Raw genomic sequence first — 18,575 nt, forward strand, 5'->3', positions numbered from 1 at the left:
GCCCCCTTTAGCGACAATGCTGCGCCAGCTTTTTGTTGGGAATGGGGAGCGGGGACCGTTAAGTGTATGCTAGCAAATGTCAAAACAGAGATTAATAAAATATCAATCCAGGTGCAAGGTACTAGGTTTCCTGATTTACAATGCTACCCTAAGAAGAGTTATACTGTTCTAAGCCCACTGACTTCAACTGACTTAGAAGGGGGTTGCTCAGTTTAGAATAGCACTAAATTGTTAGTTACTAAAGGACTATGTTTGCGGTGAGAAACAGCTATCTAAAAGGACCCATTATGGTAATAACAGCATCCAAGAATCCATGTGTAAATTGCTATCTGAGAATACGTGGAATAAACACCTGAAATGGCTAATTATATTTTGAGAAATTATTACTTCTCAAACTGATGACTATGACAAGCATATACATAGCACCATACATCCTACTTGTGGTCACAACTGTGTTAACATGAAATACAGCAAAAAAAAAATACATTTACAGTAAAGCTGACAAATGGAAGCAGAGACATTATTGTACTCTTCTGATTTTCCAAAGGTCCTAAAAGTACACGACATTGTTCACTATTTCTTATCTGCATAAATGACCTAAACACTGTCAAACATTGTAAGAATAGTTTGGGTTTTTTTTAATTACTCTGAAAATACAAATGAAAAATTTCAGTACTCAGGGCAATACTACATTACTAATTTTCCTTTCAATACACAAGATAATTCTTATAACTCCCAAATAAAAATGCATTTCTCCTCCAAAATACGATTCTTTTTCTACACACTGAAAACATGAAGCTGAATCCCAGTTGCAGTGACCGAGATAAAAATGTCAGTGGCAATTTACTCCGTGACTGCTTACATTTTATAAAAGAAAGTTTGAAATGTTTAATAATCTGCCCTCTGAATTAACAATTTAAGTATGTTTATATTACACCTCCATTTTCTTTTACCTTTTGCCTTTGTAGAGCAAATTAATGTTTGATTAATATCTATTTTCTCATCATCTGTTGTGTTAATTAATCTTCTAATTACTTCAGTTTTGCAGGAGACAATTATTTCTCCAATAACCCAAGACAGACCTATCATTTTAATCTTTAAAAAAATAATATGAAACAACATATATTTAATGTTACATATGGTTAATAATGCAATACGAGAATAAACATTAATATGAGGGCAAGATTATTCTTTTCATTATGGGAACTATCAGCAGAGCTGGCCCACAAAGAACTGTTTTCACTAGTATTCACTTACCCACAATGATTCCTCCAGGTCTTCTGTCCATTTCAACTATATGTGGGTGAACCCCTTTATATGCCGCATCACTAACCACCTGGGTATTTCTTCTCACCCGTTCGGTCACAGGATCATCAACTACTGGTGTAAAACCTCTGCCTTTTGTCTTCTCAAAATCTTCATGGTATTTGATCTGCCAAATAGTAAGAATTACCCAATTATTATTACCCAATAACTAAGAGTATTAAGTGGCAAAAGATGAAGAATCATCATTATTTTTGTCTAATATTTATGCTCTTATTATCCAAGCAACTAACAACCACCATGCAATGGTTCATTACCAGAAGCTATCCAACTATGCATACGCCAGCTTTCTTAAAAATATTTTGAGGTCTTTTTTTTACAATACTTTTTAATATAAAAAGCGACATGCTGTTTAATATGTTTAATGTTAACCGGTTACATTCACGTGCAGGTAACAATACAAAAGCCCTTCCACAGCACCGTACATTTCATACAAATTCAGATGTAGTAGGAACAAATGCTTCATATAAAGAGTTAGAATCAACCACTGCAAAATTTCAGGACAAACCCTGAATACATGTTACCAAGGTATTAGAAATATCTGTGTAATTTTTAATGTGCACACACATACCCAGTACCTTAAGGGGCTTTATACTAGAAACTCACACGTACATAAACCTGCCAGCAAATTCAATCAGCACAACACATTCAGAATTCCACTTGCACACAACCAGGAGCATGCACAAGGCAGTGTGTGTGTCACCTCTCCAGTTACACTCTGAGATGCTGAAACAGAGAGGAACCATGTGAAGTATTAAAGAAGCCACACAGTGAGGTGTTAAGAAAACAATTTTATTAGTACAGTAAAAAAAAATACAACATTTATATACAATTAACTATTTCATCCCTTTAGCTGCTAAATACTTTCAAGGAGTATGATGCCAGTTACCTACATTAATGAGGAGTACAATCCACTCTACAGAAAAATATTGTTCATTAGAACATTTCAGCCACATGAAAAATGTACCCTACCATTGAGATGTTGTTTTGTGTCTCTTTGACATGCCTTAGCTCAGGTGTGTCTAGAATCACACTAGGTCTACCTCTCATCTTTTGCTGATCGCTGCTGTACTTGACCTGTAAAAATACATGATCACTAGCCATGATGCTTCATGAAAAAAACACTTAAACGGCATGTATAAATTCTCTTTACTGTTCTACCCCAAATTAAAAAGGGGACTGGCAGTGAGTGAGTGAGTGCCCATCAATCTATTAAAATAATTTTAATTCTGGCTACAATGTGTTCTACTCAACTGATTAAATACACAAAACTTTACGGCACACTGACAATTTCATCAGGAAATAAAATCAAAGCACAGAAAGCCAATAGCGGCAAAAGGAAAATCTCAGCTTTACTGTTAAGTGATTATTCATATTCAATTTCTGTCAGTATGAACTTTAGGAATAAATCTCATTTTAAAGAATTTTAAAAAATTAAAAAATCCTTCTTAATAGTATACACCATAGAAAGGATAATGGGTTTACTTATCCAAAATAATAAAAAATCAACAAGAACCACCAAAGAACTTGCCGAACTGATAATCTCTTGATTCTTCTTGACTCTCTCGATTTCAGGAGTGATGCTCACAGAAGTAGCTTTGCCAAGCTGCTCTTTATAGTAAACCTATTAATTTATAAAACAAAACACAAAGTATAGCATTTCATATGAATTATTATTAATTGTGTTTGCATTAAATACTACTTGGGAGTAAAACTGAAGGTTTTCAAACTGCTTTGGGATTTAACAGACTGTGCATAACATAATTTGTTTTTAATACATTTCATCCACACAACATGCCCACAGAGATGAAAGATGTACACTGGGTGCCTATCTTTTACCAGGAGTGCTGGTACTTATCTTTAAAGCCCTAAATGGTATGGGACTGGGGTACCTGAAGTACCATCTTCTTCTGCATTGTCCAGCTAAGTCAATTGTTGTTATCTTAAGCAGTCCTCCTTGAGCCCTCGCTTTTATAAGTGAGGTAGGTGGCAGCCACAGATGGAACTTCTCAATGGCAAAGATGCCCTCTCCATTGAGGTCTGCCTGACAACTACATTACTGCCTTTTAGGAACCAGGCCAAAATGTCTTTGTTCATTCACACTTTTAATTGCATTTTTAGCTCCGTGCCTGTTATCACATTGCTTTTATGCCCTGTTTTTATGTAGGTTTACACTCTAGGTCAGGGATGTCAAACTCAATTGTTACGAGGGCCAGATGTGACATAAACGTCACTTGGTCAGGCTGGGCCATGCCTTGCCAATGCAGATCGGGGGGGGGGGGGCTGCCTCGGCTGGCCCATGGGACAGATAAGAGCTTTCCAGGGGCTGGATCCAGCCTGTAGGCCCTATGTTTGACACCCCTGCTCTAAGTTTTTGTGAATGCTGTAGATGTTCCAGAATCCTGGGGTAGATTTCATGGCTGATTTGAACTATATGGTTTGTATTTTCTATATTTTAAATTGTATTATTGTCATATTTTATAATGTTCTTATACTATTTATATACTAGTTATACTGCAGGGCAAAATTTGGAGAGTAAGGGATATAAACTCACAAATAATTCTCATATAAACATATTTACTTTAACAAGAACAAATTGCCATGTATGGCTGTTGCTATGCATGCTCAGTTGAGTCCAGTGGGCATTTGGATATTTTTCATTGATTTTTCTATGGTTTTATCTGTGATTGCTCATACCCGCTTTGAGCCCCGGATCAGTATAAACTTTCAAATAAATCAATAAAAACTACATTACAACTTCGGGATCTATGCAAAGAAAACTGTCTACCATGCAAAATTCAGTACATGTTCCAACTTGTTTAGGATCCAAAGATTTTCATACTAACACATTTTCCATGGAACATTTATTAATAATATTAATAATAATAATTTATATTACTACTACTATTACTATTATTATTAGGGCAAAGAAATAATTAACATTAACAAAACTTACTGTACTTATATTTTTCTGATTTTTCTTTACTCGCTCAGTCTCAAGAGTCTCTTTTACTGCTGTGCCAGCACCTACTCCCTTCTTATAGAATACCTTCATTAAACAGAAGGGAAAAAATACTATGAGCTTGTTTTTTAAAAGTAGGCAACATTCCAAGAACTAATTTGCACTGCCTCTATTGTTGATGTTTTAAGCTTCCATAAGTCAGTTCAATTATCACAGAAACTAATAATGTTTTAATCTCTTTTTTTGTAACTTGTAATGGCTACTGAAAATTCACATTATATCATTTTACACTTGCATTAAGCAATTTTTTTTCAGGATTCTGTACTGGGAGATTTATAATGTAGAAGAATTACTTCTGCAATGGAATGCAGATGAGCCTATCAAAGCTGAATCCATGCAAGATTCAAGAGATGCTTGGCAGAACCACATCAGCCAGAAGAAGAGTGTTAATTCTTACTTGTGGGCTTCAGATTATTATGGTGATATTGATTTATATCCTTAAGGTGCTCTGGAACGCAATGCAATGCTCAGAAATTCAGGTTTTTTATGGCAGGGCGGCTTGTTACCATCTTGACCAGTATGTGAGGCTCTCACTGCTTTACAAATATTATTCAAGCTTATGTAATTACTATTATAGCACAATGCACAATTACAGCTCATACTCTGCCCGAAATGTTGTTAGTCTTTAAGGTGCTACTCCTGCTCTTTTCTACAGCACAATGCAGTTTACACTGCCTTGAAGACAGGTGGAAGGATAACAACTGTTGCAAAACATGACAGCCCCTTCTTGATAGTGGTTGACAAACAGTACTATACTAATATTCCAAGGACTGTTCTAGCATATTGCTGGACAAAAACATGATGCTCTTTTGGCCTCTTTCTACAACTGCTTGTTCTGAAAATACCTAAAGGGAGGGAATATGCCATAAGGAAGGCCTTGCTTTAGAAACGATGTTTAGCCTTTATGATTTAAGCACCTCTGAACCAATCCAATATACTATTTAGTATTTTAACAAGCTTCCAGCTCAAGATGGGATGGTTTTGAAACACTGAACAAATGCAAGATCTCAAACAATTTCATCCTAAGCAGAGTTACAACCTTCGAACTTCACTGAACTCAATCAGCTTAGAAATTATAACTCTGCGTAGAATGGCACTGTAAATCACCTTATAATTTGTGTAAGTGTGCAGTGTTCATTGGAAGGATATCAACTTGCATCTTTAGAAACAACTTGTGCCAATGATTCCTATTGTTCTCTTGCTTTATTTGTTGGCCAGGATGCAATAAACTGCACACTGAATCAGTCAAGCTTTGGGCTCACAAGTGTCCAATACTAGCACTGCCCCCTATCCCAGAAGATACAGTCAATAATGCTTTAGAAACCTGATTCTGAAACATATTATCTTCTCTGATATTTCATTGTAATAATCGGTAATGAAGGGGCTGTGTTTGTTCTGGGCTGTGTATGAATTACACTTTTTCAGAGTTTCAGAGGGTACCCATGCTGGTCAATAGTAGAAAAGTTAGATGTGAAACCAGTATCTGTTGAAGGCAGCTTTGATTCTTGAAGGGAGATGTGACTCTTGAAAGGTTATACCCTGAAAATTTTGATGGTCTCTAGGGTGCCACTAGACTCAAATCTGTGATATCTTTTCAGAGTAATTTTTGTAGAGTTCTTAGTGCCAGCTATTCACATAGTCACTTCTGCCTCCTCTTGTTCTAGGGTAAAACTTGTTTTAAAGCCAATGCTAGTTTTTAGAAGTACTATCAGTATTGCTGCAGCAGACACATATGATTTTGTTTGATTGTAACAGGCATCCATGGGAGAAGACCTGTGATAAATAATACACTTCTCCTTGCAGACCCAGGAAAGCTTTTGAACTGTTTAAGCTTTGTCAGACTGTTCTTAGTACTGAAAAGGCTTCCAAGCAAAGCTTCCAGATCTCCACAGCTCTAGTCATTAACCCTATCCTGTGACATTTCAAAAGTTGTTTACACTATATGAGTACTCCCCTCTTCATCACTACAGTGATTGCCCCTAAAGCAGCAAATATATTTTTTCCTAGAGGAAGACTACTTCTGCCCTAACTGTGCCCTCACAGTTCTGAAAGGAGCTAGGTAAGGGGGAAAGTTGCCTGATTTGGATAGCACAGGATAGCCCAATCTCATCAGATGTTGAAAGCTAAGCAGAGTTGGCCTGGTTAGTACTTGGATGGGAGACCACTATGCAGAGGCAAGCAATGGCAAGCCACCTCTGTTCTTGCCTTGAAACCCCTATGGAGTCACCATACATCAGCTGCGACTTGACAGCACTTTCTACCACCAAGGGGGGGGAGTTCTGTTGCTCCCCAGAAATATGCATCTCTAATAGCCCATTCCTGAAAGGGGGGGCCGAAAGTCTTCAGGAGTTGGAGTGACCCCGCCGCCAGCATAATTGTGTGTAATTGCGCGATTACATGCACTTAGGCTGGCGGCGAGGCCAGTCCCCCCGGCAGCTGAGTGCTGTGGGACCGCACCTCGCCCCTCCGCCAGCGCAGCCTCTCCGTGGCGCAGGCCATGGCGTAGAGAGGCCGCACCGGCGCAGGGGGGCGGTCCAGGAGCGGGAGGGGAGCCACCCCTTAGGCAGCGCCCTAACCCGGTTTGGCCAGTTACGCTGGCGCCGGGAGTGGCAGTGCTACGCCTGCTTTTGAGCAGGCGCAGCCTCACTATTTCCTATGGGGCAAAAGGCCCTGGTAAAACACTTTCCGTTTCCCAGTTTTTTTGTTTTGTTTTACGGCATGTGTGAATCGGCTTAGGAAGAGGAGCCGCTGCACCTCTTCCCCGCCGACTCCGCATGCCGTTATTTCAGGAATGGGCTGTAAAGGGTTTTAAAACCAAGCATTGGAAAGTGCATTGGAATTTCAGTTCCTCCTAACAGAAAAAAATGAAACTTATTTGTCTCAGAATCTAATAAGCTAAAAAAACCAACTTCGATACTTAAATGCTAACTGAAACTCGGGCAGCCCATTCTTGAGGGGAATAAAATAATAGTCAGATCACTTTGAATGGTTGAACTTATTGATTGTTTACACATTTACAAAACTCAGATAAAAGTTATGTGCTGCTTGTAAAAACTAGAATGAAGATCAAATTAATTACCGTAGTTATCTGCAAAACATCTGAGATTCGGCAAGGGTAGCTGGAGTAGTCTAGGAATTCCAAACATAGTGTCATAGATGTATATTTTTCTTTTTTGAAGGAATGAATGGCCTCAGCATTTACCAAGGAAAGTACAAATTATTTCCACTCATATAAGTGATCTGGGAATGATCACATATTTCTATAATACCCTGAGACATGAGAGAGCTCATTTAACACGGAACATTTCTAAAGTGTTGAGTCTGAAATCAAACCTGCTGCTACTCACAGTGCTAATATTTCTCTGAGTATTTTTAATCCTTTCAATTTCAGGTGTATCTGGTATAGCAGAATATGTACAAAGCATCTTCTCTGCTTCATCCTTGTACCTTTTCTACAAAACATATACATTTCCCATTTTTTATTTAATACACAACACCAGCAACTGAATGATACATAAATCATTGGCATAAATTGCATTCATACTTCTAATTAAATTAATGTTCATGTCAGAACAAAATAAACAACATTGGCTCAGTTCAGATTTTAACACCAAACCACTGTTTACTGTTATGTGAATGAATCTTATACATACTCCTTTCCCCACTCCACCCCTTACACAGAGCAATTACATTAGTCGCTTCTGTTTCAGTGCCAACCATAGCTTGTAGTCACATCCCAACTAGCATGGTTTGCACTGAATGTCCAAACCACAATTGCAAGCAACATCTGAACCAACTTACTTGGTGCATGAGACACCACTGAACTATAAGTAACACACACTGCAACCCTATGCAGAGTAACTCAAGTTTAATCCCACTGATTTCAACAGAGGAACAGTGCACAGGACTGCACTGTTAATTACTTGAATCCCCTACGCACTTGGCTGGCTATTTCAGAAGCTCTTTTTGCTCGCTGTATCTCTGGGATATCTGTGCCCACTTGCATTCCTTTCCCTTTGATTTCAGTCTCCAGGTCTTTCATATATTCTTTCTGCAAGAATGGAACATTAACGAATTCTTAGATTTACAATATCGCTAGCTTTTCACATATATACAGCTGGAATAATTCATGTGTGCTGCTTTTTCAAAGCTAACCTTGCAACACAAACTAGATTTCTAGTGACTGGCTGTGCCTCAGTAGGATTCAGTTTGATTATTTTCTAGGTTTCTTTATTTCAAAAGGATTTTGTCAAAATACTTTTTTTACAGACCATTGTAATATTTTTACTGTAAATGTCACTGAAGTACTGTAGTCTGCACTCACCTGACTTGCAATTTCACAAGCTTTCTTAGCTCGTTGAATATCAGGAGTATCCATGCCCACCTGCATCCCTTTCCCTTTAAGTTCCATTTCTAGAAGTTTCTTATATTCTTTCTATGAAGGGCAGAACAGGCAACACTCAGATCTACAGTAGCTAAAGCTTTGTGCAGATTCTGCTTTTATCTGTGAGCTTTTATTAAACAGTACCCTTGAAGCTCAAAATGTCCTTTTATAAACTCAGAACATTGTCTCTGTAGGAGATACACAGATCTACCAATTTTAAGATCATTTAACAAAAGGAAAACACTGTAGTTTTTCGGTTCTTGTAGGTTATCTGGGCTGTAGTTTTTAGTTTCAGATTATAACTGTTTCATTCACCTGTGTTAATGAAGTAGTTTATATATCTGAACATTAGAGATAATTGATGCAATCGAAAAAGATTTTAAAAGCAACTGCAAAAAGGTCCATTCACTAGGGGAAGCACAAAAACCTCCCTCTTAGTAGGAATGCAAACCCTTTTCTTTTCAATGGAGAATATATCCTGTATAGTTCACTCCACCAGTACAGAATGTTGTTAGAAACTGAAACACCATGGGGAACACACTTAGGAAAGTGAACAACCAGCAGAAAATATCATAATGTAAGGTCTTTCAAACCTCTCCCCCAAAAAAATCAAGTAATAAAATTTTAACAAACTCCAAAAAGAAATGTTTGTCAACACAGAGAAGAAAAAATAAAAAATCTATACAAATTAAAAGAAGTTTAACAGCACAATCCTAAACACAGTTATACTCTCCAAACCCATTAACTGCATTGGTTCATTTGTCTTAAAATGACACAGTTAAAAAGGTAAAATAGGTTAACGTTGATACCGTGGGTCACTGATCAGGGAACTATTCTGAAACTTAAAACTTCTGAAGGCTTAAAAATTAAATGCACTCTGAAATACAGATGTTACTGTGTGTGTTAAGTGCCGTCAAGTCGCTTTCGACTCATGGCGACCCTATGAATGAAAGTCCTCCAAAATGTCCTATCTTTGACAGCCTTGCTCAGATCTTGCAAACTGAAGGCTGTGGCTTCCTTTATTGAGTCAATCCATCTCTTGTTGGATCTTCCTCTTTTCCTGCTGCCCTCAACTTTTCCTAGCAGGACTGTCTTTTCCAGTGACTCTTGTTGTCTCATGACGTGACCAAAATACGATAGCCTCAGTTTAGTCATTTTAGCTTCTAGGGTCAGTTCAGGTTTGATTTGATCTATAACCCACTGATTTGTTTTTTTGGCAGTCCACGGAATCCGTAACACTCTCCTCCAACACCACATTTCAAAGGAATCTATTTTCTTCCTATCAGCTTCCTTCACTGTCCAGCTTTCACACCCATACATAGTAATAGGGAATACGATGGCATGAATTAATCTAGTCTTGGTGGCCAGTGACACATTCTTACACTTCAAAATATTTTCTAGCTCCTTCATGGCTGCCCTTCCCAGTCTCAATCTCCTTCTAATTTCTTGGCTGCAGTCTCCCTTTTGGTTGATGGTGGAGCCAAGGAATAGAAAGTCTTGAACAATTTCAGTTTCCTCATTGTCAACCTTACAGTTGTGTAATTCTCCTGTAGTAATTACTTTTGTTTTCTTGATGTTCAGCAGTAGTCCTGCTTTGGCACTTTCTCTTTTAACTTTCAGCAGTAGTCGTTTCAAATCTTCACTATTTTCTGCCAATATTGTAGTGTCATCAGCATATCTCAAATTATTAATGTTCCTCCCTCCAATTTTTACTCCACTTTCATCTAAATCTAATCCAGCTTTCCTAATTATATGTTCTGCATATAGATTGAAGAGATGGGGAGATAAAATACATCCTTGTCTGACACCTTTGCCAATTGGAAACCAATTGGAAACAGATGTTACTACTTAGCAAAAATTACCGTGACAGATCACTAGTTCAGAACCATGGACAGCACCCACCCACCCCTGAAACTGAGTGCAGAGCTAGATGTTAGGAAGGGAAAATATGGTTGCACATATCGTTGTTGTTCAACAAATGGTCTAGTATGCAGTCACACATGGGTAGGGCTGCCTCTACAGGCCTGCCATAGGGAATAGTCAAGCTCTTTCTAGAGTACAATGCACCCCCCTCCCCAACTTTCCCACCCTTTTCGACTTAACAGAGGGAGGAAAATCACCTTTCCCTGCTGGAGAACAGGAAATTCCCACATATGCAGGCAGAGAGCTCACAGCGGGGCTGACGGAATGGATGTGTGGTTGCAGAGTGGCCCACATTTACAGGTAAGCGCAGCCTTGTTTTCATTGTCGTGGTGACACTGAAAACCCACCTGGGAGAATAGTGAGTTGACTTATCTGGATAGGACAGCGGGTGCGTCACTCAACATAAAATGGCTAGCACCATAGCCATTCTGACTTTTGCCACTTTGGCGGCCCTGATTGGGCAGGAAGGTGGAATACAAATTTAATAAATAAACAAAACAATAAAATAGACAATTCTGATTCAGTTGAACAAACCTGACTTGCAATTTCAGATGCTTTCTTAGCTCTCTGCATGTCAGGTGTATCTGTGCCAACTTGCATACCTTTCCCTTTAATTTCAGTCTCTAGGTCTTTTTTGTATTCTTTCTGTGAATACAATAATATATGTTATTGAGATCACTTAAAGAACAAAATATGCAATAAATTACCTTCATGGGGGCTTTTAAGGAATATACATTACACATCTGAGACTCTCCTTACAGGCAATTTTACATTTAGGCAAACTGAAGCAGTTATTCTCTAAAGCAGAATTTCTGCAGCAACCATACAAAAAGGTCAACATTTGTATTCAAAAGGACGTACAATAGTTTTAAAAACAAGTGAGGTGCTTTTTAAGAGAACAAGAAAGGAATGCTTGAATAAATTAGACAATCTGACCTGAACCATCAGAAAAATTTTACATGACTCAGGAATCATCCAGTGGCATACATTATAAATAGCTAATACAGAATTGGTATTTTGTCTTCAGCAAGCCCTAAGAAAAAAATCCATCCTGCTTTTCCAAGAAAAGAGTACTTTAAAATGGAAATGTGTGTAAGAAGTGTGTTAAATTAATCTTCTTGGAACTGATATCAACATCGAGATAACCATCCTGAACTAGTCTTCACAACTGGGGAAAACCCTGCAAAATGTCTAGCAAAATTAATTAATTATTTCAAAATATTTATTAGCCACATTTATTCCTTATGGAGCTCAAGGCAGCTTACAATATTAATAATATACATAAAATAGATTACATAAAAAACAAAATTGGAAAGAAGGCGGCTGAGGGGAGACATGATAGAGGTCTATAAAATTATGCATGGTTTGGAGAGAGTGGACAGGGAGAAGTTTTTCTCCCCCTCCCATAATACTAAAACACGGGGTCATCTGCTGAAGCTGGAGGGTGACAGATTCAAAACATATAAAAGGAAGTATTTTTTCACACAACGCATAGTTAAATTGTGGAACTCCCTGCCCCAAAATGTGGTGATGGCTGCCAACTTGGAAGGCTTTAAGAGGGGAGTGGACATGTTCATGGAGGAAAGGGGTATTCATAGCTACTAGTTAAAATGGATACTAGTCATGATGCATACCTATTCTCTCCAGGATCAGAGGAGAATGCCTATTATCTTGGGTGCTGTGGAACACAGGCAGGATGGTGCTGCTGCAGTCGTCTTGTTTGGGGGCTTCCTAGAGGCACCTGGTTCGCCACTGTGTGAACAGACTGCTGGTCTTGATGGGCCTTGGTCTGATCCAGAAGGGCTTTTCTTATGTTCTTAAAATTTAAAATCACAATTTAGAACTGCTTTAATTAAATGCAGTTCTAAATAAAATTATCTTTAGTTGGCTCCTATAGATCAAAAGTGAGGGGGCCAGGAACACACCCCTGAAGAGGTTGTTCCATAATCGTGGGACTGCCACTGAAAAGGCCCTCTCTCATGTATCCACCAAACAAGCTTCTTTGATTGACGGGACAGTCAAGAGGGCCTCTGCCAGTGATCTTAATTCCCAGGCAGGAACATATGGGAGAAGACAGTTCTTCAGATACCCTGGTCCAAAGCAAAGTAGGGCTTTAAAGGTCAAAACCAACACCTTCAATTGGGCTCAGGAGCAGATTGGTAGACAGTGTGATTGCTGTAATATCGGGGTCACATGCTCCCAATAGTTGGCCCACACCAGCAGTTTAGCCACAGCATTCTACACTAGCGGCAGCTTCCAAACACTCTTCAAGGGTAGTCCCGAGCGCATCACAATCATCCAATCTAGATATAGCTACAGCTAGATATGATTGATTTAGGAACAGACACAGCTGACTCACCAGCAGAAGCTGGGCAAATGCACTATGAACCATAACAGCCACCCGGTTTTCTAAGGCAACTGCTGTGTCGAGTAGTACTCCCAAGCTGCGAACCTGGCTTTTCAAGGGGAGCATAACCCCATCCAGATTTGAAGAGGAGAGATTTGAAGACCCTGGTATGCCTTTCTACTAACCCAGAGCACCTGCATCTTGTCAGGATTAAGTTTTGATTAACAATTGAAAAAAAAGGTTTTTCCTGTCCTGCTCAAAAGAGAAATTCTACTTATGTGCACAACCGGATATTCAATGCAAACAACATATTCCATTTCAAAACCAAAATTTCTATGATGTTAAATAAAAACATGGCAGTAATGTAGAAGCATACATTGGGTTTTGTTTGTAAAAAAAAATGCAACCGTTACATTCCACTTGTTCTGACGTATACCCAATCAATTTTATTTTCATAATCACATCATGCTGTAAAAGATATAGAACAAGATTTTAAATATTTTATTTTACTGACCTCACTAACAATTTCAGACAGTCTCTTTGCTCTTTGAATGTCAGGAGTTTCTGAAATGAGCTTCACTCCTTTCCCTTTTATTTCATTTTCCAGATCTTTTCTGTATTCCTTCTAAAAAAAACAGGTAGAAATGGTTTCAAAGCATGTACTTTTTCCATTGACTGTAAAAACTAAGAATACATTTCATTGGGTGCTTTGTGAAAAGTGCACTTTCCATGACATTAATAACCTTTACTAACATAACCTTCCTCATTTAGTATCTGAGCTGCATTTTTCACTCTAATCAAATCTGGCGTATCTTCAAACACTGTCAGCCCTTTTCCTTTTATCCCTTCTTCCAACTCTTTTCTATACTCTTTCTGAAGGTTTAAAAAAAAGAAGTTTCTCTGCTTTAAATCGTGAGCAAGATCTTGAAAAGAAAAACTTCTTATTAAATATTTCAAGGAATACTTTGAAAATCTCTATAAAATATGAATTAGATGGTGCACATTTATCTTAGTTAAAATAGAATTGGGAAGTCAAAAGATAGGATACACCTTGAGCGAAAAAAGTAAAGTAATCTCTACCTTGCTCCTGGAAAAAATACACATACTACTACTACAGTTACACAGATACAATATAAAATAGTAAACACATCTGCTACAGATGGTAGCACTACAGATTACGGACAAGCTAATGACACTTTCGCACAAGTTCTACTAATGCTGTCATTCTTGGCAAAGGTGTGCTGATTATAACACAGAGGTACTTATGCAGAAATCAAAGTTCCTGTGACTGTAATGAATATGTACAAGAATATTACACTGATGATATAGAAGAGGCAAGCCAGAGTTGCTACAGTTACAGCCCATTCCTAAGCTGAGGCATACGGGGACAGTGGGGAAGAGGCGCAGTGGCGCCTCTTCCTAAGCCGTTTCCCCAACGCCCCATTGAAAACAGCAAGGCTGTGCCTGCTAAATAACTGTCTGCTAAATAACTAAATAGCAGGCGCGCAAGTGGCCGAAAGTGGGTAGGAAGCCGACTAAGCGGCAGCTCCTTCTCCCGCCCCGCCCTCAGAACGCGCCCTGCACCGGCGCAGCCTCTCCACGCCATTGCCGGCGCCATGGAGAGGCCGCGTCGGCAGAGGGGGAAGACGCAGTCCCGGGGCGCTCGGCTGCTGGCGGGACGCATTTACACCAGCGGCAAGGTCACACAGCCTCCTATTGACTTTCGGCCCGATTCTCAGGAATGGGTTGTTATTCTGTTAACTGGAGGGGGAAGGTCAGAGTTTTACACTTGACTGCTTGACTAATAAAACAGGCCCTCTCCATTTACCTTTATGCATCTCCTTTATGTATCTTCAAGCCATAGACAAAGGCTCAGTCCAGACATCCTGCTGAATCACAGTTAAGGATGCTTAACTATGGTTTGATGTGATTTCCAGAATTAACAACTCATAGCTTATGGTTGGGCAGCAAACCAAAATTTAAAAAATGCAGCCTTGAAAACGTAGTTCAACCACCTTTTGCAATCCGTGCTCAGTGCTTCCTATAGTTTCACACGGTGACCAAACAGACAATTCATAATTATAGTCATGTTTCCACCTACAGAAGGGTTAGCTCTGTGAAAACAGGAATGAGGCTATGAACTTTAAAAGCTGAACGCTAAGAGTCCAGAAGACAAGAAGAGACATAGTGTTTTTTACCATGGTTTTCCTGTAGCACATTTGGATGCTTGTACCATGATGTTGAACTATGGTTAGCATAAACTATGATTTGACATGATGAGGGAATTGAGCACAGTGTTTGGACAAAAAGCAGCTACCAAACAAATACCACAATAAGAGAGGCTCTGAGTAATTCGTTCCACATTGGTTTTCTATGGTTCTTAGGATCATGCATGGCACAACGGAAAACTGAAAGGGAAGGAATAAGAATATGATGGGAATAAAGCTACATTATGATCATGAGGAGAACAGTTCATAAGCCACTGTGATCCAGTTTGCATATTGGTAAACATACATATGATATTTATGTATCATTAGTTCTTTCATCTTTTTACTTTTACCTCTTTCAACAGTTTGGTAACATTTTTCACATGCAAAAATTCAGGGGTCTTGTCTAAATCCAGTGCTGGTTTTCCTCTGATTTTATCTTCAAAATCTTTTCGATACATTTTCTGTGTAGTGAAACAAAACCACTGATGTTTATAAAACACAGGGAAGTGTATGCAAGATATGTAATTCTGTTGCATTAAGAGCTAAGTGACTTGTTGAACAATTTGTAAAATATAAATAATCAAAATATCTGGGCAATATCAGAGTCAAAAAGCTACTATTGTACCAAATGGGAGCCAAAAATCTGTCTCAATTTATACCATGTGCCCAGGAGGTTATTCTACATTAAGAGCCCCATCACCATAATATGTGAGTAGGAAACTTACAAGAGCAATAGATCAGGGGTCCCTCACATGGTGCCCATAAGCACCACGGTGCCCGCTTACAATTTTCTGGTACCCACAAAGTGTTTTTAAAAAGTGGGTGGGGCTTTAGCCCAGCAAGGCTTTTGATTGGCCATTGGAGATTTGATTGATGGTGCAGATTTTTTAAAATCTTGCTTTGCTATCAACTGCCAACACAGCACAAGTATCTTCACTGTGCATCTGAGGGTAAGCTGCAGCTGCCATTGTATGGGTGGATCCACCTCCTGTGGCAGCCATTTTGTGGCTGTGCCCACCACACTATATCAGAATTCCAAAGGTGCCTTAAGGCTCCAAAAGGGTTGAGACTACTGCACTAGATGAACAAAAGGCCATTGGTTAGCATAAGAACTCATAACCCTTACTCACAAACAATTAAGCAGAACATAGTAATCACAGTACTACAGTAATTGGATTTCCATAAGCATTTCACCAACCTCACTTTGAAAACTTTGGGCTTGCTTTGAAACTTGGTACGTTGGTGTATCTGAAAACTCCAGCATTGACTTGCCTTTAGATTTTTCATATTTCTCTTTGTACTTAACCTAATAAAATAGAATATTGATCAAAACTGTAGCAAATTTTAAAGAATGATAGTTTGCTCATACATATACAGAGAGTACCAAGTTCCACATACATGTTCCACTATGCATGGAAATGAACACATGAAGCTGCCTTATACTGAATAAGACCCCCCTTGGTCCATCAAAGTCAGTTATTTTCTACTCAGACCAGCAGCAGCTCTCCAGGGTCTCAGGCAGAGGTCTTCCATGTCACCTACTTGCCTGGCCCCTTTAACTAGATAGATGCTGGGGATTGAACCTGGAACCTTCTGCATGCCAAGCAGATGCTCTACCACTGAGCCACACCCCTCCATTTGTGCATAACAAACTGGATGCATACCTGACTTTGCAGAACTGCATTTTCTTTGTGGAGCAGCTGATCAACTGTATCTGATCCAAAATGATACAACCCTTTACTTTTCTCAAACAGTTTCTTATATTCATACTGAAACAAAGAATACCAAAATATGCCTGTATACACATATATACATATACATATGCAGTCCAAACAACTATCAGTTAGCACAGCTTCTCTATACAGGATAAAAAAAAACTAAAAAAAAAACCTTTTATTTACATTTTTGTAAAATTCATTGCAAATTTATAAAATTGTAAAACTTTTTTTAAAAGCAGGGAGGAAATCCCTGTCACTATGATGCAGCAAAACCAAGATGCACATGGAAATCACATGCAGGGCTCCATATTAGTTTCCAAGTCTTGACAGGATTACACAAGCAGCAATGTGCTACTGATGACCTCTTAAATAGGTAAAGGTAAAGGTCTCCTGTGCAAGCACCGGGTCATTCCTGACCCATGGGGTGACGTCACATCCTGACGTTTACTAGGCAGACATTGTTTACCAGTGCCTTCCCCAGTCATCTTCCCTTTACCCCCAGCAAGCTGGGTACTCATTTGACCGACCTCAGAAGGATGGAAGGCTGAGTCAACCTTGAGCCAGCTAACTGCAACCAATTTCCGTTGGGATCGAACTCAGGTCGTGTGCAGTTTGGATTGCAGTACTGCAGCTTACCACTCTGCACCACAGGGCTCCTTAGGGGTAGCAAATTTAGGGTGAGTGATTTGTTAGCCACATATAACAGCACATACCCACTCCACTGCAGCTTATGTACAGCTTTGGAACACAGCATTGTAGTTCGTGAATACAAATAACAGAGCCTAGACTCAGGCAGTCCATTCCTGAGGCTGGAGGAAGTGCCACCATGCTGCCTCCAAAGGAGGATTCACCCCCCCCCCGCCATGAAGCCAAAATCTTGCCCTTATCTTTGAGCCCCATGGAAGAGTTCCATTGGATTCCACAGGGATATGCCACCTAAAAAGGTGGTGTATTTTGAGGTAAGGGCAAAGGGGGCATTCCCAGCCTAAAAGGCTACCTAAAAGCAGCTCCTCCCCTGGACCGGACCGGGAACGGCACATGGACCCGGAAGAACAGCACATGGAAGTGCGCCATCAGGACACCGGCGCGAGGCTGTGCCGGCATCCCTGGGCCACACAGCCATGGCAGTGCCGGGAGGATGGTGTGCGCACCCCAATGCCAGCATCCATGCCACTCTGGGTGGGGTAAGTGGCACAGGCGCTGGCACAGGAGGCCTTCTATGGACTTTTGCCCTTTCAGCTCAGGAATGGGCTGTAAATGTAAACTAGGCTCTCATGTTGCAAAGGCTTCCGCTTCTGATGGTAGCCTTTTATATCTCAAGCTATATAACTCTGAAGGTATCCAGACTTGCTATCCAGACTTTTAGGGGTAGATTTTGAGGGAGTGAGGGGGCTGATAGTGAATTAGAAAGTCCTTTGGATCCCAGACTAAGACAATACATTTCACAATTTCAGAGTTTTTTGAATTGCTCGTATATTAATGGCTCTGATCTGACAGTCTCTGGTTGCCTCCTAGTGGAAGCAACTAAAACATTGTGCGATCATTTGAAAACTAAAACACTCTTAAATCAGTGTGTTGCGTTAAAATATGAAGCTTAGAAAAGTAATTTAAAAATGCATTATAATACTAAATCAGAAAGGGTAAAAAC

General features: G+C 39.5%; 1 protein-coding gene across 3 annotated transcripts in view; it reads right to left on the bottom strand.

Moving 5' to 3' along the window:
- Nucleotides 1-18,575, bottom strand: part of NEBL (nebulette) — a 171,023-nt gene that overhangs the window by 18,562 nt on the left and 133,886 nt on the right. For 2 of the 3 annotated variants that reach the window (XM_056857606.1, XM_056857608.1), the window contains exon 5: nucleotides 1,258-1,432. In XM_056857606.1, the coding sequence (XP_056713584.1) occupies nucleotides 1,258-1,432 (175 nt within the window). Of the gene's footprint in view, nucleotides 1-1,257; nucleotides 1,433-2,295; nucleotides 2,401-2,854; nucleotides 2,948-4,279; nucleotides 4,373-7,692; nucleotides 7,798-8,285; nucleotides 8,397-8,669; nucleotides 8,781-11,186; nucleotides 11,298-13,513; nucleotides 13,625-15,559; nucleotides 15,671-16,407; nucleotides 16,516-16,873; nucleotides 16,979-18,575 lie in introns of all 3 variants that reach the window. The other variant, XM_056857607.1, reaches the window with a different exon arrangement.

This window comes from Euleptes europaea, chromosome 11, assembly GCF_029931775.1.
Source record: "Euleptes europaea isolate rEulEur1 chromosome 11, rEulEur1.hap1, whole genome shotgun sequence".
NCBI lineage: Eukaryota > Metazoa > Chordata > Lepidosauria > Squamata > Sphaerodactylidae > Euleptes > Euleptes europaea.